The sequence below is a fragment of the Pristis pectinata genome, chromosome 33 (genome assembly GCF_009764475.1).
Source record: "Pristis pectinata isolate sPriPec2 chromosome 33, sPriPec2.1.pri, whole genome shotgun sequence".
Classification (NCBI taxonomy): domain Eukaryota; kingdom Metazoa; phylum Chordata; class Chondrichthyes; order Rhinopristiformes; family Pristidae; genus Pristis; species Pristis pectinata.
In genome coordinates this window covers 9801630-9827684 of record NC_067437.1, presented here as the reverse complement: position 1 = coordinate 9827684, position 26055 = coordinate 9801630, and the positions used below count along the sequence as shown (strand labels likewise).

Sequence of the window (26055 nt, the reverse complement as noted above, 5' to 3'; positions counted from 1 at the left end):
CCTCCCCCATCCCTCACGCCTCTGTAGACTGGATACCTCCTCTCTACATACTCAATCCTGATGAAGGGTTTCAACCTGAAACGTCGACCATCTCTTTGCCTCCACAGATGCCACGACCCGCTGAGTTCCTCCAGCAGTTTGGTCTTTTTTTGCACCAGGTTCCAGCATCTGCAGTCTCCAGACCCACATCGATGTGGGTCACTCTGAACTGCCCCCTGAAATGCCCTGGCAAACCTAATTGGAGATGGATAATAAATTGCCAAAGACATCCACAGATGTGAATGGACTAGTGCAAAGCTGTTAAGGCTAAGGTCAACTGAACTACTGAAGCTGTTGGGTAAAGTTGTTAAGGCCTGATGGAGTCAAGGCAGTTAAGGATAAATCACCTTGATCCGGTTGAATGGTATTGGTTTATTATTGTCACTTGTACAGAGGTACAGTGAAAAACTTGTCTTGCATACCGTTCGTACAGGTCAATTCATTACACAGTGTAGTTACATTGAGTTAGTACAGAGTGCATTGAGGTAGTACAGGTAAAAGCAATAACAGTACAAAGTGTCACAGCTACAGAGAAAGTGCAGTGCAGGTAGACAATAAGGTGCAAGGGCACAACAAAGTAGATTGTGAGGTCAAGAGTCCATGGGAGAGTGTGTTTGAGAGGCTCCTTTTGATCGTATGTTCCAAAGGAAAATACCAGCTCTTGTTTCTTTGCAGGTGCCCAGGAGCAGCTACCAGAAGCCACCACGGAGGAGCAGCCCTGATCACCCACCTAAGTCCTTTGATTGGACAACACTCAAGCACTATACAATATGGATAATTTTATTGGCTCCCCCTTCATTCCAGCATCCAATGAAAAAGTGGTAATTTGAGATCTGCCTGTTTGATTAGCTGGTTCACGTCGGAGAAGCGTCCAATCGATTCGGGCAGATCCCGGCTTTCCTGTTGTCAATGGGGAAACTACAAAGGCAGAAGATCTGAGGTGAGGAGGGAAGGGATTGGCAGATCCAGCGGCGACTGTGACAAGTGCAAGCGGTCTGTCACCAGACAAGAGAAGAACATTCTGGCTCAAGACCAACACCTACCCCTGTAAACGCTCTGCACCCTGCTATGGTGACGTAGGTGAGGGGAAAGATCCTAGGAGTGAGTGCAGCATCTGCCCATCTCAACCAGATATAAAATGGAGCTATTCACAAACTCAAGATGTTCCAAAGCATTTCCAATTACTAAGTGCTCTGAAATGTAGTCACCATCACAAAGTTTGAAGGCATCCAATTTGTGCACAGCAAGCTGCCACCAGTCAGATGATCTGTTGTTTGTAAAGTTGCATGGGAGATATTTGTTGGCCCCAGAACACTGGGGAATAATGGCTCCAGAGGATCTAGACCCTTGATTTAACATCTTACTCAAAAGTGCAGCACTCCCTCAACAAGGATGTTCTCAGAGGCTCCTTAAAGAACTCACAGATTCATGTGAATGCCTACACTGTGGCTGTTCAAAATGGAGAAGTGGCATCCAGGTTGTCACTGAGCGTCTCGAGTGTCTGCAGCGGGAGCACATGGAGACCAAGCAGACAGCAGAACAACCCGCACAACCTACTCACCGCAACCCCCAGCCTCATCAAACAGCTCTTGCGCATCTCGCCCTTGCCCCTCCAGCCACCCAACTGGAGTAGAGCAAGCAATTCATTCTTGACCCTGAGGAACTGCCTAATACTCCCGACAGTGTCAGCCTGGGTTGTGTGCTTGGGGATTAACCCCACAACTTCCTGCCTCAGGATGGGAGAGTACAACCCATTCAGCCAGAGCTGACACCATGCTGAGTGCAGCAGTTCAACACAATGGAACACTAGGCCTGGTCTCTGCCCCTGACTGCAGCCCAGTCTGCTCTGTTGGGCAGTGAGTGGGCTTTAAGTGAGGGGTTGGACTACCCGCTCGGTCAAAGTCCCCTCCATCTGCTTCAGCCCTCTGATCAGAACTGCCATATTCTGTACCCAGTGGCCCAGATCCCTTTATTATTGTACAAATATCTCATTTTGTCTCAGTGTAAATACTATATGAAAAGTGCCTGTAATTTAAATATGCCTGATGCCTCAGTAATAAAAAAAGTTTTCTGACTAGCAACTCACTTATCATAGAAGAATATCTTTACAGCACACAAAGAGGTCGTAGAATCATAAATCATAGAGCAATACAGCACGGATACAGGCCCTTCGGCCCAACCAGACCATGCCGACCACATTGTCCACCCAGCTGGTCCCAATTTCCTCCGTTCAGTCCATATCCCTCCAGGCCCATCCCCTCCATCTACCATCCAAGGGCTTCTTAAATGATACTATTGTACCTGCCTCAATCACTTCCTCCGGCAGCTCGTTCCATATACTCACCACCCTCTACGTGAAAAAGTTGCCCCTCAGATCCCTTTTAAATCTTTTCCCTTCCCCTCTCACCCTAAACCTATGCCCCCTAGTTTTGGACTCCCCTACCCTGGGGAAAAGACTGTAATCATCCACCTTATCTATGCCTCTCATAACTTTAAACACTCCTATGAGGTCGCCCCTCATTCTCCTACGCTCCAAGGAGCAAAGACCTAGCCTGGCCAACCTCTCCCTACAACTCAGGCCCTCTAGTCCTGGCAACATCCTCGTAAATCTTCTCTGCACTCTTTCCAGTTTAACCACGTCTTTCCAATAACAAGGTGACCAAAACTGTACGCAGTACTCCAAGTGCAGCCTCACCAACGACTTGTACAACTAAAACTTTGGTTTCGAACCGAAGCATCGGCAATTCCTTTCCCTCCACAGATGCCGCTCGACCCGCTGAGTTCCTCCAGCAGATTGTTTGTTGATCCTGGTGAATCTCCTTTGCAATCATGAGTGTCTTGGTGAACCTTTGATGTATTCCCTTCAAGGCAAGTACATCTTTTGCACACCATACTCCAGGAGTGGTCTCGCCAAGGCCCTGCATAATCGCAATAAGACCTCCTTGCTTCTGTACTCGAATCCTCTAGCAGTGAAAGCCAACACACCATGTCGTTCAGTCCTTTGAGTCCATGCCAGCCACGGAAGAGCTACTCAGCCTATTCCCCCTTCTCAGTTCTTGGTGTGTAACCTTGTTGGTTGTGGTTGTGGAAGATTTGCATGTTCTGCCTCTGCCACACTTCCAGGCTGTGAGTTCAGGCTGCCAGCACCTTCTGGGTGAAAATAATTCTCCTCGATGTCCATCCAACCCCTCAACAAGTATTTTAAATTGATGTCTCTTTATTTTGTATGAGCAGTGATGTAGAAGAGATGAGGGGAGAGTGGTCGAATTCAATCGAGCAGTGATGGAGGAGTGATAGTGGTCCGCTCCGGTCTTGTTCAGTTGCAGTTGATGAATCTAAAGAATATTGTACTGTATCTTAACCAGCCAATAATAGAGCTATCATAAGAACAAAAGAAATAGGAGTGGCTCCTGACCAACACAGTTCAATAAAGTCATGAGAGATCCAATAGGGTCATAGAGTCATACCACATAGAAAAGGCCCTTCAGCCCACTTGAGTCCACGCCAACCATCAAGCACCCATTTAAAGTAAGCCTACGTTAATTGCAGTTTTATTCTCCACTCAGTCCCATCAACATCCCCAGGGTCCTACCACTCACCTATACACTTAAGGGCAACCTACAGCAGCCAATCAACTTACCAACCTGCATGTCAATCCACCAATTCCCCCACGTCCCAGATTATAGCATTCATCTACACACCAGGGGCAATTTACAGTGGTCAATTAACCAACCAGCCCACACATTTCTGGGGACGTGGGAGGAAACCAGAGCAACCGGAGGAGACCCTCACAGTCACTTTTATTCTCCCCACATTCCCTTGAGCTACACCATATTCTACCACTTTTCGGCACACCAGTTAACCTACCAACCTGCACGTTTCTGGGACGTGGCAAGAAGCAGGAGCACTCAGAGGAAACTCGTGCGGTCACGGAGAGAACGTGCAAACACCACACAGACAGCACCCGAGGTCAGGGTTGCAAGATTGAACCCAGGTCTCTGGAGCTGTGAGGCAGCAGCACTACTAACTGCACCACCTCCAAACCATTGGTCTCAAACTCCAGTTCCTGGCCTGTTCCTATAAAATTTACTGATTGCACCTTTGAAGGGAGCCATTTGGCTCACCATTCCTGCGGAACAATCTCTTCACTCCCATTTCCCTTTATCCCCTTCGTTCTGACGAAGGGGCTTTGACCTGAAACATTAACTCTGTTTCTCTTCCCACAGGTGGGACTCCATAACAGCACTTCCTGTTTTTATTTTAGATAATAACTGCAGTTTTATTTTTACTTTCCTGTTAATCTCTCTCTCACACACACATCACCATCAACTCCCACTTGACTTTTTTGCCCAATTACCCACACTAAGGGGTAATTACCAATTACCCTGCTGCAACATCCCTGGTCTGTGTATGGACATTGGACACCCCTGGGGAAGCCCATGAGGGGAAAAGGTGGAGGAATGTTTAAATTATACCCCTCCCATCAAATTCAGAGAATATTTCTAACTCCTCTCTCAACTAACTCCAAAATTTCTCCTAAATTCCATACTACGCCCCCAAGAAAGTCAAGTTTTGAATCTGCATATTTTTAGTTGGCTATTACTGCTCAAGCCACTTTTTGGATAGAAAGGACCGCCGTACCACGTGCTCCAAATTCCTAAGCACCGATTGGTTCAAAGGCATCTGTCAATCAAACAGCTCCCGCTCATTCCACTCGCCCACACGGGAGGCGGTCCCACTGCGGCTCGTCGTCGCTGATTGGCTGATACCGGAGGCATGACGTCATCTGTGTCGCGATAGGCTGGCTGGGCCGTCAGTCAGCGAGCCGAGCGGAAGTGTCATCAGTCGGTGGCGGTGGCGGCCGATTGTGAAGCGGGGAGTTGTGCCGAGAGCAGCCGCTGGGCCGCAGCCGATCCATCGCAGTCGCCGCAGAGATGCCGCGGGGAGGTGAGGGCGTCCGGGAGTTCCCGGAGCGGCGGGGGGGGGGGGTGGAGCGGGGAGGAAGGTTTAAATCTGCGTCCTGACAGGCGGCGGCCTTAGGGGAGCTGGGCCCGAGCGGCGCCATGGCAACGGGGGGTTGGTGGGGGGTAATGGTGATCCCCAGGAGGAGGTGGGGACCCTGGGTTTGGGGGGGGAACAGTGACCCCCAGGAGGAGTTGGGGACCCTGGGGTTGGGGGGGGAACAGTGACCCCCAGGCGGAGGTGGGGACCCTGGGGTTGGGGGGGGAATGGTGACCCCCCAGGCAGAGGTGGGGACCCTGGGGTTGGGGGGGGAATGGGGACCCCCCAGGAGGAGGTGGGGACCTGGGGGGGGGGGGGAAGAATGGTGATCCTGGGAGGGGGTGATGGGGGAATGGTGACCCCCCCAGGAGGAGGTGGGGACCCTGGGGGAGGTGGGGGAGAGGTGGAAGGTGGGTGGGTGGTGGAGGGATTGGGGAATGGTGACCCCCAGGCAGAGGTGGGAACCTGGATGGGGGGGGGGGGTGGGAATGGTGATCCTGGGAGGAGATGGGGAACCTGGGTTGGGGGGGGAATTGTAACCCCCAGGAGGAGGTGGGGAAGCTGGGGTGGGGGGAACCGTGACCCCCAGGAGGAGGTGGGAAACCGTGACCCCCAGAAGGTGGGGAACCTGGGGTGGCGGGGGGGAATGGTGACCCCCAGGATGAGGTGGGGAACCTGGGGCGGGGGGTGGGGGAGCGGTGACCCCCAGGAGGAGGTGGGGAACCTGGGGCGAGGGGGGGATGGTGGTCCCGAGGAGGCGGTGGGGACCCTGGGAGGGTGGGGGGGAGGTGGAAGGTGGGTGGGTGGTGGAGGGATTGGGGATGGGATGACCCTGGTGGTGGGGGGTGTGGAGACATGTTAGCCTTGGGGTTTGTGTGGTGCAGGGGTTGAGGATAGGGAAACCCTGATGGTTAGGGATGGGGTGAGCCTGGGGGTGGGGTGGTGGTGCAGACCACACTCTTAAAAGGAGAGAGAAACCATGGAATCTTGGAACCCAACAACATTTGTAGGTCTAATATTGGATTTGATAACAGGCCAGTGAGGAAAAAAAATCACTGGGATTAAACAAAGTCAACCAGTATTTATGAAAGGAAAATCTTATTTGACAAATCTACTGGAGTTTTGAAAATGTAACTTGTAGAGTTGTACAGCATAGAAAGGGGCTCTTTGACCTGCCTTTGCCTACGTTGATTTCCTTTGCCTATTGACACTAATCCCATTTGCCTGCAGTTAGCCTGTATTCTTCTCTGTCCTGATGAAGGATCTCGGCTCGAAACATCGACTGTTTATTTCCCTCCATGGATGCTGCCTGACCTGCTGAGTTCCTCCAGCACTTTTTGTGTATTGCTTCAGATTCCTGCATCTGAAGGATTTTTTGTCTTCTCTACCTTGCCTATTTAAGTGCCTGCCTAAATGAGTCTCAAACATACACCATCTGGCAGTGAGTTTCAGACATCAACCACTGTTGGTGTTTAAAAACTTTCTCTTTAAATCCCCTTTAAAACTCCTTCATCTCACCTTGAGCTTATGCCCTCTTGATTATGATATTCTTCCCATAAGGTGGTGATTCTCTCTCCCCTATCTATGCCTCTTATAATTTTATATACCTCAGTCAGTTACCTCTCAGCCTCCTTTGCTCTAGTGAAAACAAACTGTCCAAATTGTCCACGTAACTAAAATCCTCCAATCCAGGCAACATCCTGGTGAATTTCCTCTGCACTGTCTGCATTGCAACTGCATCCTTCCTACGGTGTGACCAGAGTTGTACACGTACTCCAAGTGTGGTCGAACTGGCATTTTGTAAATTTGCAACAGTGTCCCAAATTTTGTATTCTACACCCTGACCTATGAAGCAAACCATGCCATATGCCTTTACCACCCTTTCTACCTGTGTCGCAACTTTCAGGGAACTGTGGACTTGAACCCCAAGGTCCCCTTGTTCATCAACATTTCTTCACGCCTCACTATTTACTGTATATGTCCTACCCATATTTGATACCTAAAAATACATCACCTTGACTAGTGGGGTGCCACAGGAATCGGTGCTTGGGTCCCAGCTTTTTGCAATATGCATTGATAATTTGAACAAGGGTACAGATTCTAATAACTTTGCTGACAACACAACTAAATAGGATGGTGAGCTTTGAGAAGAATGCAAAGAAACATCAAGGTAATTTAGACTAGTTTTAGTCAGTAGGCAAATGTGTGGCATGGATAAATGTGAAGTTGTCCATGTGATGTTCGTGGGAAAGCAAAGGCAGGGTATTCTTTATATGGTTATTGGGAAATGTTGATGCTCAGAAGGACATGAGTCCAGGCACAGAAAGAATGTGCAGCTGCAAGCAATTAAGGCAACTGATATGTTAGCATTCATTATGATGTCTTTGAATACAGGAGCAAAGATGTGTTTATAAGTATACATAGTCTTGGTGAGATCATACATGGAGTGTTGTATACAGTTTTGTTCATCTTACGTAAGAGAATATACTTACCATGGAGGGAATGTATGTTCACCAGACTGATTGCTGGAATGATAGTATGAGGAGAGATTGGATCAACTAGGCCTGTGTTCACTAGCATTGAGAAGGAACCATGTAAACTTCTGATGGGGCAAGATAGACCAGATATGGGGTGGATAGTCTTCTATTCCTAATTTTTGGATTACTGTGAAGATGATGGAGAATGCATTTGGGATACTTGGTGGGGCTTTTTAGAGGAATACTAAATGTGGAGGGGGAACATGTGAAATAGCTTTTAAAATTTCTAACATTTGAAGTGTTCAAACTCTGGCCCAACAATTGTCAACGGACAGTTTTTCCCTTGCTTCCTCCAAGCTCTGCTGAATGCTGATCTGCAGGCAGTACCACGTGTGGTTTCTCTTATAAGGATCCTGGATAATTTCTTAATTTGCTTCTCTGTTAACCTAAGAACAATTGAGGTTTTTTATTCCTCTTTGCCCTTCTTCACTTTCCCTACTTTTAAATTGAGTCTTGTAGTTTAGGGAGTAAAATACCTACTTGAATTGACTCTCCATCAAAGGTTGGAGGATCTGGAGGAGTTTGAAGATCTCTGCAGATATTCAAAGTGAAGCACTTCACTTTAGGCCATTTAAGGTGTGAGAATTTCTTCACTTGGGTAATAAATATTTGGAATTCTCTATCTTGGAGGACTGTAGAGGCTCAGTCATTGTTCATTCAAAATGAATGAATAGATTTATGGATATTAAAAGAAATTAGAGAGAACTTCATTCCCCTGTATTGAGGTAGAAGACCGGCCATGCTCTTTAGGAATGGCAAGTAGGTTTGAAGGCCGAAATGGCTTTCTCCTAACTTCTAAGTTCTTACCTGACTTTATAGTGCTGTGACTAGTTTGTTCAAACCTCTTTGGAAACAAATTAGAATTTAAATTTCAGTTTCAGCCATTGGAGGGAGAGTATATGGGAGAATTTGTATTATTACAGTTAAGAAATGTGTGTAGGTGTAGTCATAAGGTCCCTTGAGTCTATATACCATTGTAGAGTGCCAGCAGAACTACTTAAAATTCATCATGCTTGGCCATAATAAGAGTTCTCCTTAATGACTTTTCTCTTCTGCGAGCTGTGTGATCTCCTAAAAGTAATATGACCTCTGCCTGAGTTAGCACTTGGTCCAGCTCCTTCTTGAAACAGGGCAGAGAGTCTGTACAATTTAATTGAGGTAGTGTCAGCTTGGCACAGTAGGTATTACTCAGTCAAAAAGTTTTAGGTTCAAACTCCAGGAGTACAGTTGTGAATTATGGTGATGGCCATAATGCAGAATTGTTATCTGTCAGGTCCCCCACCATCAAATCCTCTGGGTCACCATTGACCAAAAACTTGAGCGGACCAAAAACTTGAGCGGACCAAAAACTTGAGCGGACCAAAAACTTGAGCGGACCAAAAACTTGAGCGGACCAACCAAGTAAATGTACAGCTATATGAGAAGATCAGAGGCTGGGTATTCTGAGTGTGATGGATGTCTACATGTTGAATGTCTGCTGCTCCAACAAATCCCAAGAAACTTGATACGGTCCAGGACACTGGCACCCCATCAACCACTCAATATTCATTCCCTCCATTGCCCACATGGTGGCTGCAGTGTGTACCATTTGCAAAATGCACTGCAGTTATTCATCTTAGCTACTCTGGCAGCACCTCCTAAGAGTGTGCCCTCTATCACCAAGGACAGGAGGCTCATGGTGACTACCACCTGCAGATTCCTCTGCAAGTCACCCACCATCCTGATATGTAGATATATTGCTGCTCCATCATTGTTGCTGAATCTAACTTGTAGAACTCCCTTTCCAACAATTCTAATGAGTAGCTTCATTAGAATTACTGCAGAGGTTCAAGAAGGAAGCTTACCACCACGTTTTTGAGGCCAGTTAGGGATGGACGGTTAGCGATGGCCTTGCCAGCGATGGTCAGATCCTGGAAAATAAATGAATAAATTTCCATCGGGGTTTTGTACTGTCCAGAATCCTTTATTTTGGATGAGATGTTAAATTAGACTAGTTTTTTTTTCCCCCAGTGTATGCATAAGAATCTTGCAGCATTATTAGACCAATAACATTCTTGATCAAAACTAGAAAAAGATATGGCAGACAGCTCATTAATCTCACAATGGGACATTGGATGTGAGCCAACTGCTAACTTTGTTTTAATCATAGGAAAATAAGTGAGTCATTATTTTAGAATATCAGGAGGTGACAATTGTCTTCCTCAACTGCTATTAAACCAGCAAAAGGAGAAAGGGTATATGAAGTGTCCTCTGGTTGAGATCAGAAGACTTTTTGAGTGAATCCAGGTTCCTCAGACGGGTACTTCCAACAATTATTTTGTGTTTGCTTTGCAGTTGGAAGATGCGTTTTTTAACCACGCCACCTTGTACATCTAAACACATTCGATTGGAACCACTCGGGATAATTGTACAAATCCTGATAAAATAGGAATTTCTGGAGTGGGAAGTACCAGAACTAATGTTTGCTTGGCTGGCATATTTGCTTATCTTAGATTGACTTAAAAGCACGGGCTTAAAAGAGGTGCATACAGTGTAACACTTACAAAATTAAAATGTCCCCATGCAGTAGGTTGTATATTGCAGAGGAGACATAAAAAGTTATTGAGCATTGCTGCTACCTTTTGACTGACTTGCCTCAGAATGCACCCTGCAAAATTTTTAACTTCATCGGATCTCATTTCTGCTTGCACGCTGTTCCAGTCTTTCAGAAAAGCTTCCATCATTCTGCATTGTTGCCTTTATACATCATTATCTAGCTTTATATTTTAACAGGTAGGCGGCAAGCTAAATATTCTGAACCAGTCTGTGCTTAAGCCACTGGCATCTACATTGCCCTTCTCCCTTTTCCATTGTTTCTCCAGTCCTATCGGGTGTCTGTTTTTCCTCCCTCTTCAAAATTCTACAGAAGTGTTTCAGAAATGCCATATTGCATGTTACTAGCTTTGAGTCCTCATTTTCTGCAAATCACTTAAGACTTGTACTTGTCATGCCACGAAGGCTCATGGCCTTGGGTATTGAGCCGACTGAGTAACTCCACTTCCCCTTGCACCCACACATCAACCAATAATTGTAAGCCAATTTAATCCTGTTAAATGGGATATTGGTCACCAGACCCTCTCAAGTTGACGTGACAGTTCCAGGTTCAATATTTACTAGCTCACATTAAAGCCAAAATTCCCATGGGCTCTGTTTTCATCAAGCAAAACAAAAACAAATCCACAAGAAACTTCAGAATCTGAAGTAAAGTAAATAAGTGGGACCTTGCGTTAAAGTAAAAGTTGCAGTAAAGTTATTAGTATAATGCAGACCATTGTTTATAAGGGTTGTATGATTTGATGATGGGCAGGATTGGAATATAAACTCTAAAACTTAAACTTACTGAAACACGGGTTCAGATCTTGCTGAAGTTATCCTGAGGTTATCTTGTGGATTAGGGTTAGTGAACAACGGAGTGTTTACTGCCAGAAGCAGCTCTGCTTTCGTGCACTTAATGTTTGCGTTGGTTTCAGCTTCCAAGTTGTTTCATTTCCATGCTGCAATTCCTGGACAGGATGAGATCACAAGATAAATCTGGGTTTTGAATTCATTGTCCCCAGAGTTTGCATGTCACATGTACAAAGCCAGCATATCATCAAGGGTAGAGTCCCTTGTCATTTCCTGTTCCTGAAATCAGGACCACATACATTTTTGGCAATAGGCTATTCGGGCTACTGTATTTGTGCTGGCAAAAGTGGTGGGAGTGAAGCAGAAAATCATGGATAATTGGCAACAACAAAAAGCAAGTAATGTAAGCAGACTGTAAGAGGAGCATCTTTTACACGTCCTGCTTGAAGTCCCTTCCATCCTGCAGAATCGGGAGGGTGATTTTTATTACTTTGATAGTCTTCAAAGTTGTGATTTCTACAATCTAGCTGAAAATTTGCTCTTTTGGATTTCAGCGGAGTGTGTGTTGTTTTCTTCACTATATTCTAACCCCTTAAATTTTGATTACATTAAATTATCCTTTGACTGGCTTTTAAGGATGGTTAAAGGAGTGAGAGGCGGAGAAGGTGAAGGGTTTGAGAGAATTCCAGAGTGTGGGTTAGACAGCACTGCCGCAGTGGCAGGCTGTGGTTTTAAATCACTGTACTCATGCCCAGTCTGAGGGAGGAACAAAATATTGGTGATGGCAGTAGGATTGAAAGAAGTGGGGAAAGGCAAAGAGCAATTTCAAACTCATGGAGAAGAATTGTAAATTTGAAATCAGTACTGAGTGCTGGCTGGCAGTGGGCAGGAGTGTAGTCATTAATTTGATAGTTTCATAATTGAGTGAGATCATTTTAGCAGGCTGAGACCCTATACATCTGTATCTGTGTATTAATAACTTCATGTAAAAGTAATTATTCCTTCTGCACTTGTTTTAAAGCAAAACTAACAATGTAGCATTGTCATTTAGAACTGCAATGCCCAGATTGATTTGTACAGTGACTTCCCCTCACTACTATCACTCACTTCCATATTGAAATGCTGGAGATGAGATTGCAGTAATGGTAGCCACAGACTTAGTATCCAATGTGAACAATGTGCCTGAACTATCCTTTGAAGTACCTGAAAAAGGGAGGTTACATAATGAAGTTTGTATTGTTTTGTATTAATTGCAGAATCTATGAACACCTTCATTTACATAGTCAGCCCTAGATTGAAGTCCAGCGTGCATCATGGTAGTCCATCACTGACAATGTTGTCTCAGGCATGTGATGTTGAAGTCTGAACTTTGGTACACAGACTTTACCATTGACCTGGGAAGTCTGCCATAATGTTTGAAGCTAGACACTCACTGATCTTGCTCAAAGCTGTTATTGGATAATCTTGTAATAACTGTTGGCAAGTCCTATCCTGAGCCCTTCTCTTTCGCCCTGCCCAAGCTGCCCATACAAGATCTGTTTCTGGTGCTGGTGGTCTATTCTGACAGCATCTCTGATCTATTTCATCCAGGCTGGTTGTGTTTGTATGCTTGGTCGTTCTGTTCTGCCAGCAAATGTTCATTGTTGAGCAGTAGGATGTTTGAGCTGTCTGTAGCAGGTCTGCCATACCAGTGAATTGAGATCTCAACTCCTGCATGACCCTGACTACAATTAAGGTACTTTAAGAGTACTAAAGTGTCACACTGAAGGCTCTATCTAATAACATGGCAACTATTCTGCACAAACCAAGATCTGTGGTGTAAATAGATTCAAATATATGTATATAAATAGGAATAATTCATACAAGAACAAATAAAAAGCAGTTAAATTGGTGGACGAGCAATTCTGGGGCCCCAAGTTTTAATCCAGACACCAAAATTCAAGTCACAGTATGGAATTTAAATTTGTTAACTAGAATTTTTTTTAAAAGCTAGTCTTTTGTAGTATAATTTTGTGGTTATCATAACACTGACATAAACTCCATGTGGTTCATTAATGTTGTTTAGGTCAGGAAATCTGCAATTTCTGTTTTGTCTGGTCTATGTGGCTCTGCAGCTCTGTGCTTGGCTTTTAAAAGGTCTAGTAAATGCACCTTTCTGGGGCAATTGGGGATGGGCAATATAACAAAACTGAATCCCTGTCCCATTGTTTGGAAATCCAGACACTTCAGCACCTGGCTCCCTTTAAACTCTACATTTACAGGAAAACTGTGACTTAAAAGTGTATTGGACTATTGATAGGAATAACATCCAATAATCCAGCAAATCTGCTAATCCTGAACCACAAGTTCTGGGGGTGCTGGATTATCTGAGTTTTACTGTGCTTGCTGCCCATCCAAGTGAAGCTCCCATCCCATTCCGAAATATAAATGTATTTGCTTCTCCAGTTCCCATTTCCTCTCCTGATGTTCAGGGAAGTGAGTTGACCAAACTAGCAAAAACAAAGGGCAAGTCAGGAAAATAGAGTTGAGGTAAAGCAGAGGTTGATGGTGGGCATGTTGTTGTAGAAGTTGGGTGGAATGAAGAGACCCGAGGAAGATAACAGGGCACAACAGGATTTTGTTCTTTCTTTCCTGATGGATCTGTATCACTGGTATTAACTCATTGTGTTTCTACCCCTGAATGTTTGTTTTTGAAACTGAGGGATTGAGATTGCTGAACTTGTGGTATAGTATTTGTATTGTATTAATACACAACCTACTCCAATTTAGATCAAAGCAAATGTGACCAGATTTCAACAGATTGTTAAACATTTAAGAATTGCTAAACTGGCATTGGTCCTTCATGGACACTTTATAAATGTACCTGATTCAACTTGTTTAATGAGCTCGGAGTTGTCCACTGCTTCATTTAAATTTTGAAACCCTTTGGGATGGCCCTGCATCTATCTATAAATGAGAACATGTATCATGTTTCATGACTTTGTAGCATCCTAGTGCTTTACAGCCTATAACGTTGAAGCAAAAACATTATTACAGTCGTGAAGCGTGAAAACCAGTTGCATTCAGAATGTTGAATCATTTAAATAGTAATAGTCACTAAATGTGGCAGATGTTGTTGCCACATTTTAACCTGCTGCAAGAGTAGGAAAGCCTTTTTATTGCTATATGACTGACTATATTGCAATTTATCTCACATTTGGAAATTCCTGGTGTTCGGACATGAGAAAACCCTGAATTTGTAGTTTTCCTGACATACCATCCCATCTACTTGATTGAAACTAATTAATTTTTTTTTCTTTTTCTAGGTAAACGAGGTCACAAGGGGAGGGCAAAGCAATTTACAAACCCAGATGAGATTGATGCTCAGATGAAAGCCGAAAAAGAAAAGGCAAGTAACAGTGGGTATTAAATCGCCCTGCTCTTCAGTCTCCACAACTCATTTACACAGCGCTTTTCACCCAGTAAAATGTCTCGAGCACTTCAGAGCGCACGAATATTCGCAAATAAAACTTGACAGCAGGCAGTGTGAGAAATTGCAACAAATGACTGGCAGCAAATGTTTTTGGGGAGGGAGAGGATGAAGCTCCATGTAAATCCAAAGCTGCTTGTAGTTCAAAGAGGAGCACATCAGAAACATTTGATATTTCTTTCATCATTGAGTTCAGAATGGAGCAAGAGACTGGTACAATGAGTTGAGTGCATGAGGGAAGAGACAGTTGTGCTGTAGGGAGGGTGATGCGTGCAGTTGGTACTGGTCTTCGTTTCCTGGGACCTAGTTTCAAATCTAATCCAGATGTTTGAAAAACTTCCCTCCACCTGGCTACCAGGAAGAAATAAGTTGGTCAGTCTCACTGTAGCAGGTACATACTCTGCATGTAGGGTTAAATTTTGAAATTTGGAGCAGAAGCACATTTGGACAGAGGACTGGCCAGCAAGTGTTTTGCCCACGTCATTTTGCTTTTAATGAATTATAGTTTCGTAATTGATAGAAAAGTAACGTGTCTCTGTGGATACTGCAAAGGTGCTCACTTTCTTTAAATAAACTCAGTTTTGATCAAAGTTGAATGTTACATGGCTATGTAGTTGTATTGCATCCAGTTTTATGACTGATGTTGTAAATTATTAGTTTTAAGGATAATTTATTCAGCAACCGAAGGTACAGTCATAAAGTGAATTTACTGACTGACCGTATTTGTTGATTTCCAAGTTAGTGAGTTTATCTTGTACATTTTTAGGCCAAAGATCTGCCCGAAAATGCAGGTGACGCTGATTCTGATGACAGCAGTGAAGATGACTCTGAGGTGAGTACCCTTGATTTCGGAAGGCCTTTGTGCTTTTTTCTTGCTTTTGCACTACAGCAGTGGAGATAGTTTATTAAGGAATATCAGTATGTGAGATACCCCTTGACTTAAGCACAAATAAACTTGATGAAGCTTTATTTTAGAACAGTTCAGGTTTTGCCACCTCCTACTCCCACTATCTCCTGAGGACTGTGAATCCTGCTGAAGTACTGTTGTATAGGCTCTTGGCACCTTAAGCATCCCAGTCTTTCATATTGAACCAATGGTGGCTGTCACTGAAGTACTGCTGTGATCCTTGTCTCGCAAGGGAGCGGGAAATTGGATGTTCATTCTCTATTTCCTCCCCATATATGTGAATACAGTCAAATGCTAAGTTTTGATTTGGCTGATCAGATAGGAAATGTGCTGTTCCATCACCAAGTTCTGAAGTTGTCTTCGTGGGGACTATACAATTTGAGCTGGTATTGATATTTCATACCATATTCCTGGTCTCATTAGCTGAAAACTGCTTCAGTATTTCATAGTCATGGCCCTGGATGTGGACCACGGTTTTCCAGTGTGTGCCTCAGTTATTGAGGAGCTCGGACACTTATTCTGGCCCCTTCTATTGGTTATCTTTGAACAAACTGGTGTATTTTGAAGGTGCTCCTTTGTGTGTCTTATGAACTGGGATTCCTCCCTGAAGATGCTGCTCCCTTTTAGTTCATGTCCTGGAGACCAAGGAAGAGATTTGCATTTCTTCCATTTTTTTTTGAGCTTCCTAAAGATCTGCCCAGTCATTGAAGTGCTTTTAAAATTTAATTACTGTTGCAATATAGGAAATGCAGCAGTCAACTTGAGTGCAGGAAGCTACTACAAATAGCAGTGTGATAAATGACCAGTTAACCTGTTTTAGTAATATTAATTGCTACAGACGTATCAGGAGTGGGACACTGGAGGTAACTTCCCCCTACTTTTTGAAATAATTACATAGTTTAAGTGAATGTGGAAGATACCATGGCCTCAAGTGATCCTAAACATCTGATCCAAAAGCCTGGTACCTCCAACAGACCAATATTCAATACTGTGCTGAGGGTGTGAACTTGCACTCTCTCTTGCTGGAGTGAGATTCATGCCTTGAACTTATTGACTTGGGTAGGCTAAAAGGGCAAAGGAAATGAGACTAAATCCAGGTTGTGCATCAGGCTGCAAATGAAAGCTGGGGAATGAATGTGGAAAGTCTGTCAAAACCCAGTGAGCCATTTTGACTACAACTGATACCTGGATAGGAAGTTTTTGTTTGAACAGACTAATGACAGGCAATCAGTCTGTGATAACATTGTACGTCTCAAACAGCTAGACTAGTTAAAAGTTCCACACAGCACCTTTTCTCTAAACAGTTAAACCATCACACCCATGTCTATCTGGCTTTCCTTTAAATGCACTGGCACAACTGCTCTCAATGGTCCCACGTGGTAGTGCTTCACATTCTATTTTGGTGAGTAATTTTATTTTTATTTCTAGTAGAGTATTGGATGACAAGCTGCAGCCCCACACTCATTCTTCTGCATGCCAGAGAAGGTTTGTAGTTCCTGCCGTTGTCACAAGATCTGCATGCTCTCTCCCTCTAGTCCTTGAAGGGAGACTGACCACATTCACTCATTCCAATTTTGCATCGTGGCACAAGCAGCATCTAAGTGTGTGTTATGTTAAAGGGCTGTAGATGTCTTTCGGCTCTTCTTAACCTCTACCTCCACCCACTTTGGAAAGAGATAATTCCTGTAATAGATTTGATCAAACAGATAAGTTTTGAATATTTGTTCTGTGATTTCAGCCCAAGAAGAAAGGAGTGGAGGGTTTAATAGAAATTGAGAACCCCAACAGAATAGTACAGAAAAACAAGAAAATAACTGACGTGGATCTCAATCCCCGTAACCGCGAGCTCTCCAGGCGAGAAAGGTGAGAGATCCTCTCCTGTCACATTTTAAAACTTGGAATCTTCAGTATGATTTGAGTCACTGAACAACCCATTTTCCTTCAAGGTGAATGTATATCAAGTGTACCCATTGCAGACTGTCTGTCACCATTACCTACTGTGCCAACCAGACTGTTTACCTCTGCTTTTGGTCCTTAACTGTGTAGTTTTTGTCCTAAAAGCATTGTATGTCTCTACTTTTTGCTTGAGCTGGACTGCAACTGAAACACTATTCCTCTGGTATTTCTGGACTGGATTGATTGTGTTGCTTTCCTGACCACCCATCTTTTTCTAAAATTTGTTGTCAAAAATTGCCCATGCCCTATTGGATAGCAAGTTTTCACACCCCCGTTTTCACTACTTGTATTGAATCCTGCTAAATCTTGCAGTCTTAAGTTTTTCTTTTTGCATACTGCTACCCATGACCTGAATCCTGCCAAGTCCCATTTTGTCTTCGCACCAATGTTTTTACTGGCTGACATGAGCTCCTGATTAAACATCAATTTTTGTTGTTTTCATGAATCACCTTGAGGCATGTTAAATGCACAGTGACCGTGAGGGTGGGAACGTGAGTGCACACACCAGCCAGCTGGTGGGAAGTGCGCTCTCTGACCCTTACCTGTGCTTCGGGGCTGCCATGAATGGACTGGCTGGTCCTCTTCATGGACTCAACTGATCAGGAGGTGCTGATCTGGCTGACCAATCTGCAGAGTGAGCTGGGCGGTGAGGTGTCTGACAAGAAGCTAAGGGACTTCATCTGGAACACCCTCAACTCCGGCAGGGAGGTCCCAGGATACGGCCATGCCGTGCTGAAGAAGACAGATTCCCACTACACCGGTCAGAAGAAGTTCACCCTCAGGCACCTCCGCATCAACCCCATGTTCAAGCTGATGGTTCAGCTCTACAAGATAGTGCCGGGGGTCCTCCTGGACCAGGGCAAGGCCAAGAGCCCAACATGGATGCCCACAGTGGTGTCCTGCTTCAATATTATGGAATGAAGGAGATGAATTACTACACCGTGCTCTTTGGGGTCTCCCAGGCCCTCAGGGTTCTCTCCCAGCTGATCTGGAGCCGTGCCTTGGGCTTCCTGCTGGAATGCCCCAAGTTCATGAGCACAAACTGCCTAATCCAGTTCATACAGAGCAAGTCAGGGTAACCTCTGGTCCACAAACCCTTCCACAAGCCCCAAAAATTATTTTTTGTCACCCTGTTATAGGAAAGACTTGGTTAAACTGGAAAGAGTGCAGAAAAGATTTACATGGATGTTGCTGGATCTAGAGGGCCTGAGTGAGTTACAGGGAGAGGTTGGCCAGGCTAGGTCTTTGTTCTTTGAAGCATTGGAGAATGAGGGGTGATCTTATTAGAAATTTATAACATGAGGGGCATAGATAAGTGGATGGTAGCAGTATTTTCCCCAGGATAAGAGTCCAAAACTAGAGGGCATAGGGTTAGGGTGAGAGGGGAAAGATTTAAAAGGGACTTTGAAAGGGGCAGCCTTTTCACACAGGAGGCTGGTGAGTATATGGAACAAGCTGCCAGAGGAAGTAGTTGAGGCAGGTGCAACAGTATCATTTAAGAAGCACTTGGATAGGTATGTGCAGGGGCGGGGCTTATTTGGGACAAACGCAGGAAATTGGGACTAGATGGGTGGGCACTGTGGTCGGCATGGACTCGTTGGGCCGAAGGGCCTGTATCTGTGCTGTATGACTCTAAATGTGTTGTATAAATGCAGGCTTTCCTCTTAATTATATTTTAAAAAATCACACATGCATAACAAGCCAGAATTGAAAGTGTATTGTATTTGTTCAGTGACTTCACAAGCCCTTTCTTTAAGACCTGTCTAACAGTAAAAAATGTGACACTATTAAAGCATCTTTGGTTGAACATGAACCTTAATTTATTTCGGTCCTCCTTTGCCCTAAAATATGTACACTGCAGGGAAGAGATTGAGAAGCAGCAAGCTCGGGAGAGATATATGAAACTGCACCTTGAGGGAAAGACTGAGCAGGCACGGGCTGACCTGGCGCGGCTTGCCATCATCCGGAAGCAGCGGGAAGATGCAGCCAGGAAGCGTGAGAATGAGAAAAAAGGTTAGTGACAAGATTGACCCAAGGCCGAGAGTCTGTTCAGTTGTCAAGGCTGTGAGCTCTGGTGTTCCTTAATTTTACCTCCTTCTGGCTTTTAAGGTGCTTTAAAGTGTCCATCCTTATGATCTGTTGTATCTTGTCATCCTGTTCTGAGTTAACCCAGACCAGTGATTATAAACTGGGCTCCAGTGGCTTGAAAACTAGTGATAGGAAAGAGTTGGCCTGCAGGCAACTTACTCTTGGTCCCTGCAGTTTGATCCAACATTAATGGGGTGGGAAACAACTTTATATGGCTTTCAGGGTATTGAAGTTTCAATCTGTGAATTTGTTTCTCCCTTCATTCCCTTCCTTCCTAAACTGAGACATAAGAATCCATGGCCTCTGTTAAGCCCCTTAACAAAAGGAATGACACTGAAGAACCTGGGAGTTGGGTCGGATTAAAACTTGGCTTCTCTCCTCGCTCATGTCAACTTCAGGTGTTCTCCTTGGGGACCTACAAAATGCACATAAGATGAGAAACTCCCAAAGGTTATCAGTGATGTCAGTGCAAGTACAGTAAAACTCCGTTAATCTGGCATGCTTGAGACTTTGCTGCTGGACAGTGAGATTTTCCAGATGATTGGATGTTATTGTATTAGTATGCCAACACACTTTTAATATCTTTTAAAGACAGAGTAAATTTTGCAGTGAACCCATTAAATTTAAATGAAACACGAGACTGGAGATACTGGAATCTGGAACAACAAACAAACCCACTTGACCTGCTGCGTTCCTCCAGCAGATTGTTTGTTGCTCCATTAAATTTAGAGGGACTGTGGGGGTAACAAAACCAGATAAAATTTAAGGGAGCTGAGGAACCAGGGCCCCAGTGGGTGGGAAGGGAACAGTTCCCATATATTAAAGAGAGCATGGAACAGCACTAGGTAAGCCAGGTGCCAAACCATTAGGATTTCTGAATAGTTGGATAGCAAATGATTGGAGATATACTGAGAATTGTTTAGCATGCAAGATAACTCATTTATTCCACTTTCCTTCTGCAGTGAAAGATGCGAAAGCCTAGCACCAAGTCTGCCCAACAGAATCATCTGGTAACCTGGAAGGGACATTCAGGCCATCTGCTCTTGCACAACTCATCTCCTCGCCACCCAACCCAAACAACAAAAAAAACTACCCATCGCATCACACATCTCGCCTGCATCCAGCACACAGCCAGAGGGGAATCTGCCTTCTGAATTTTTCCTCTTCTGATAGCCAAGAATAAACAGGTGTTTTTAATCCAGTTGTGTGCTTTTAGAAGCACCATTTGGCATTCTGTGCATGAAGACTGAAAAGACTTGTGAATGTTTAAAAGTGTGCTGTGGTCTGCTGGCACTAGACAGGGGTTCAAGTCAGGAGCATGACTTTGGGTGAGGATCTCCCAGTTATTCAGATCTTGCTCCAGTTAGCTACAGGCCCGATTCAAGCTCCAAAGGGTGTATGGTCCTCCTATCTCCTTGGAACTGTTTTTAAAAAAAAAAAAATTTGTAAACAATGACGGTATATCCGGGATTATATTTTGCTGGGAAAAGTGGGGTTTCCAGAAGTGTTTGGAATGGGGTGGGGGTGGAGGCAGACTTTGAAGGGAATGGGATACGTGTGGTCATTTGTAAGCTGTATGGAGGGCAACAACAGCTTGAGGAGGTGGAGTGGGTAAGGAAATAATTGGCTGCACTGTCATTCTGCAGAAGCCAAGGAAATGTTTCAGGGGTGCTGCTTTATTGTGAACTAACAGCATCGCCAGTGTTCCAGGTGGCTCTATGTACTCTGTTTTAATTTCAACTCCTGATATCGTCATTATTCAGACTCCAGGTGCTTTTATATCCCTTTTACTCCTTGCTCTCATGGTATGAAATATTTGCCACAGTTGGTTTTTGAGAGCTCTGGTTAATGGTGCTGCAAGCTGATGATAAAACCACCCAGCCTTGGAAAGATTAGTAACTTTTTCTTGTATAAATCTAAGATTGTTGTAATTGAGAAATTAGGCTCTTCCCTTGGGCATTTAACTCCCTTATTTGTCTTGGGCATTTATCTCACAACTGCCTTATTTAATTTTTTTGGTACGTTTGCTTTTGATTGCAGCTTTGTATGGTTTTTGGGAGTGTGGGAGAAGCAAGCAGAAATGTTTAATTCTGATGGAAAACCAAAGTAGAAACAATTTACAAGTTCTGAAATTCTGACTCTACCACTGGTAGACCTGATCTGTGTTGGGCTTGTGGAGGTGAGTTGGAGAAGTGCTGTGGTTGTTGGGGGAGGTCGGGGGTGTGGAGAAATAAATTGTTAGAAATTTTCCTCCTGATCTCCACTATCTGAAAGTCTTATAAGGAAATGTGCATGTGCAATTGTTGGGTTAAAAGAATTGTGTGCAATTTTTGCTTTCTTTCAACCACTTTGCATTGTCCTAATCAGACCCCACAATCTTATGCTGGGTTGGCTGCAGTAAGAAGTTGGAGAGTTGTTCTAATTGGCACCCAAAATGTTTTGGTCCATGCTGAGTGGGTGCTGGCCTTGCTGAGGCTTCCATAAGTATTGATGCAGAAGGTTCGAGGGTTGCAGTGGTTTTGGAAATGGGTATAAGTAGTAGGAACATCTAAAGTTTTGCCTTTTCTCATTCAGACCTTGGCTCAACCTTTGCATTTCCAGTATCTTTTATTTCTTACTGACTTTTAAGTGCTCATCAATAAGATTCCCAATAGCTTCACTTTACATTAAACCAGAAATCAAGGTAAGCAAGGCAGAACCTATTGATTTACTCCACTAATATTTAACAGCAAATTTTATCTCCTTTTCCAGGTTACTGTTTGAGTAAATACCCAAGTGTTAAGGTCTGTTTCAGCCCTGGCACTGTCCTAAGCAACCCCCATGCACCTGAAAACAAAAATACAGTCCCTTTTGAAATTCAGTAGATCACAGCTGACCTGCAATGGATCCCAATGTGTTCCAGTTCCCTGGTTTGTGTACACTAGCCTTGAGAACTGGGATAACAATCCAGTCTCTGTCAACAGACCTAAGAGCACTTGCTGAACAGTGCTTGCAGCTCACCCTGAGGGTGGGGGAGGTAGGTATGGATGTTGTTAGTCTGCCTTTTCCTCCTTGCCCCTCAAATTAATGTGGTTTTACCCCACATCCAGCTTCACTTCTGTGAGCAAGGAGTTGGTAAGATTATTACTCCATCTACAATGCAGACAAGAAAACTTGTGAAACTTATCCCTGACTGCTGCATTCCTCTGTTGACAATTTGCTGTGTGTATATGGAATGACTGGCAATGATCTGCGTCTCATTACACTGCTGCTGTAGTTTTGCCCCTTAAAGATTGGAACACAGTCTTCATACAAGTTTGACAATTCATCGTTCGTTTGGGCTAGAAATGCTTCCTGAAGTCCCTTTGTCATTTTGCCTTCTGCAGTTATATCTATTTGAGTTAAGAGAATCTGCAATTACTTTATCTAAAATAGAGCCTCAGTCTGAAATTAGGCTCAATTTACAAGAGTGTTTTGGGGCATAGGATTTCAACTTGTATTCTACACTGTCACTGATCATCAGAGAACCACTGGACCAGGTCTACTGGATTTAGGGTTTGAGGTTTCCATTGATTTCAGCTGGTGATTTGAACTCTGCCAATTATCTTCACTTCCTTTCAAGCAACTAGCTGTGCTTCAAACCCTCCAAGCTTTCCACCTCGAGCTAGTGCTCTGAAAATTCACTTTTTTTTTAAGCCAGCATGATTAATGTGGGCTGGAAATTGGTTTGCAGTTACCTTGAGCTCTTGTGTTAGGATCCTGAAACAGCTGTTACACTTCTATTGGGGTTTAATTCAAGCAAAGATACTTATCGATTTCACTTGCAGTGGAATGGCTAATGTATGAGCCCACGTGGTCAACCTGCTCCGCTCTTCACCTGGGCATCTGCACGTACCCTCTTCAGTCCCTCAGGGCTATAACCAATCTAGAGAATCTTCTTTGTGTAACCTCATGGAACAAGTTAATGAACTGTTGAGATTTCAAACCAACACCCTACGGTTCTGTTAGCAAGCATCCAGACTGAACCCCTTCAGCAATCTTGCATTGAGACATAATCACAGGGTTTAAAGAGTGCTTTTTTTAATTTAAATTGAAATAAAATCTCTAGAAGAAACTTCCATTTGTCTTGTTTTCTTTTAAATGGAACCATCCTGTAACCCATTCATGAACTTTGCTTGGCCAACTATAATAACAATGGCCAGCTGTGCCATGATTTTTAAATATGTTCATATCCCTGCATGGCTTTGCCCCTTGTCATCTCTGCAATCTTCTCTACCCCTCTGATATCTGTGTCACCAGCTCAAGCACTTTGTGGATCCCCATTTATATTGCCTTTGGTGGCTGTAAAATGTGAGCACAAGGGCCTAGGCTGACTCTCCAAAGCAGTATTGAGAGTGATGCATCATCAGTGTGCTGTCGAATGATGCCTTGAGTAGCAGTACAGTCAGCTAGCTCTTGGATGGGACGTAAAGGCTCCTTCCTATAAGCATGCTTGAATATTGGGGAGAAAATGTAGCAATGTAGATTGTAGTGTCAAGGTTTGCCTGATGTTTGAGGTGTTAAAGGTGGTCTCTAAAGAGAAGTTTTGTTGTGTACATGACTTGTGTGTTGGATTGAACCTGTCCAACTCATCACATGCCTGCTAAGAATTTGCTTTGGGAGATGTGAATAGTAGGTAAGAGCCAAGATGGGAACACCACCAGAGGGAGCACACTCCAGAAGCTGGCTGTATCATATAGTTAGATCCAACTATTGTTGGAACATTAATTGTGCCTAACCAGGATCCTTGTTCTTGGTTGTTTCCCATTGACATCAATCCCAACATTTGACGATCAGGTGAGAAGCTGGGCTTTGGATCAACCTAATAAGTTGATCCAAATTCAATAGGTTCAGATACCAGTGATTAAGTCAACTTGCTGGCTCTGAATAGCGACAGCAAGTTGGAAAAGTTCAGTGGTAGGATATTTTGGGATTTACTAACAATTGATTTGAGGCAAATTCTTGCCACTGAACAGCAAAATTACTGGAAACGTACGGGCAAAGGTTGAGACCAAGTCATCTGACTAATTCTGAGTGTTGTGGAACCCTTGTGTATTGTATATTACTACTGCAGTAATGACAATGTTTCACTGCATTCATTCTCACTTTTTATGTGGAAGACTATTGCATAATTAGAAACATCGTACATTTACAGAATCCTCATAGATGTGTAGACAAATTGTCTCCAAATCAGCAATAATAAACATTTCTTAAATTGCATTTACCTCTTACCTCTTGATTACTTGCATTCTCTGACAAAATCCTGTGTTCTCCTAACCCATTTGATTTTTAAATATAATGGGATTAATACCAACTTCTGCACTAGCCCTCACAGAGCAGAATTGAAGGATTGCTGCACTGTCATAGCATGGAATTAGGTCCTTCACCCCAATTCATCCATGCCAAACAAGCCTACCTGAGCTAGTCCCATTTACCTGCATTTGACCTACTCTCTCCCTGGTTAACCTTTTGCTCTGAATATACTTGCAGAATCTCAACCTTTACCTTATCTGCCAAAGCTATCTTGTCCTCTTTCCGCCCTCCTGATTTCTCCCGTCCCTTGCACTTAAAGGGATTCACTTGATATAAGCTACATATACCTGACATATGCCACTTTTTCATACGTCAAAGCCTTTAATACCCCTCACCAACCAGGGTTCCCTAATCCTGCCAGCCTTGCCTTTCACTCTAACAGGAACATTGCTGACCCTGAACTCTCCCTAATTTGCTTTTTAAAAGCCTCCCACTTGCCAAGCCCTTTACTTGCAAACAGCTTCTCCCAATCAACCTTTTGCAAGTTCCTGTCCAATGCCATGAAAATCAGTCTTGCCTCAATTTAGGACTTTAATGTGGACCAGTTCATTCTTTTTCCATGGGTTCTAAAACTAGAAATATGGTCACTATCCCAAAGTGCTCTCCGACTGACACTTCAGCCACTTGCCCTGCCTCACTGACCAATGGGAGGTCCAGAGTTGCCCCCTCTCTAGTAAGGCTTGAGAGAACTTTCCTGGATGCACTTAAGTTCTGCCCCATCCAAACATTTAGCACTATGGCAGCTGCCCATAATATTAGGAAAGTTAAAATGACCTACTATTACAACCCTATTATTCTTACAGCTATCTGCCATCTCCCTTCATATTTGCTCCTCTTCCCATTACTATTGGGGGTTTTATAGTATCAAAGTGACCACCACTCTCCTCATTTCTCAGTTCCACCCATACAGCCTAATTGGACAATCTCCCAGGAATATCCTCCATAAGTACTGCAGAGATGTTCTCCCTAATCAAAACTGTAACTCTTACCTCCACCTCTGCCATACCTGTTGCATCTGTACCCCAGAACACTGAGCTACCAGCCCTGCCCCTCTCTTCAAAAATGTTTCTGTAATTACTACATCCCAGTCCTATAGACCTATCCATGCCTTGAGTTCATCTGCCTTGCCTGTCAGGCTTGCATTAAAATAAGTTCAGTTTAGTCTATCATACCTTCCTTGCTTCCTGTCCTGCCTACTGAACTTGCTTTAACTTCTTTATTTGCCTCAACTTTCTCATCTGCCACAAATCTCCCCACCAGGATATTGGTCTTCCAGTTCAGGTGCAACCTGTCCCTCTTGTACAAGTCACCTTTGCCCCAGCAGAGATCTCAATGGTCCAAAA

At 44.0% G+C, this 26055-nt stretch overlaps 3 protein-coding genes across 3 annotated transcripts in view; all 3 read left to right on the top strand.

Annotated features, from left to right (window-relative positions):
• The window catches only part of LOC127585671 (SH3 domain-binding protein 1-like), a 50706-nt gene extending 48569 nt beyond the window's left edge, over positions 1 to 2137 (top strand). The window contains exon 19 of the mRNA XM_052043323.1: positions 715 to 2137. Within this exon, the coding sequence (XP_051899283.1) occupies positions 715 to 761 (47 nt within the window). The 3' untranslated portion in view covers positions 762 to 2137. The remainder of the gene's footprint in view (positions 1 to 714) is intronic.
• A 2723-nt stretch (positions 2138 to 4860) lies between these two features.
• LOC127585585 (28 kDa heat- and acid-stable phosphoprotein-like) lies at positions 4861 to 24621 on the top strand. Its single transcript, XM_052043167.1, has 6 exons — positions 4861 to 4986; positions 14267 to 14349; positions 15197 to 15262; positions 17076 to 17200; positions 19155 to 19306; positions 20344 to 24621. Exons 1-6 carry the CDS (start codon positions 4974 to 4976, stop codon positions 20361 to 20363), a joined length of 459 nt encoding a protein of 152 aa, XP_051899127.1. The 5' UTR covers positions 4861 to 4973; the 3' UTR covers positions 20364 to 24621.
• On the top strand, positions 17277 to 18372 carry cs (citrate synthase). The gene is given in 3 exon segments (XM_052043166.1): positions 17277 to 17886; positions 17888 to 18161; positions 18164 to 18372. Coding segments are annotated over 3 exon segments (612 nt in total). The 5' UTR covers positions 17277 to 17757.
• Positions 24622 to 26055: the final 1434 nt, after the last annotated feature.

Bases quoted from the DNA above. Each gene is read 5' to 3' on its own strand.
- LOC127585585 (XM_052043167.1), top strand. The intron at 14,350-15,196 runs GCAAGTAACAGT...GTACATTTTTAG, and splicing joins TGAAAGCCGAAAAAGAAAAG to GCCAAAGATCTGCCCGAAAA. The intron at 15,263-17,075 runs GTGAGTACCCTT...CTGTGATTTCAG, and splicing joins GCAGTGAAGATGACTCTGAG to CCCAAGAAGAAAGGAGTGGA.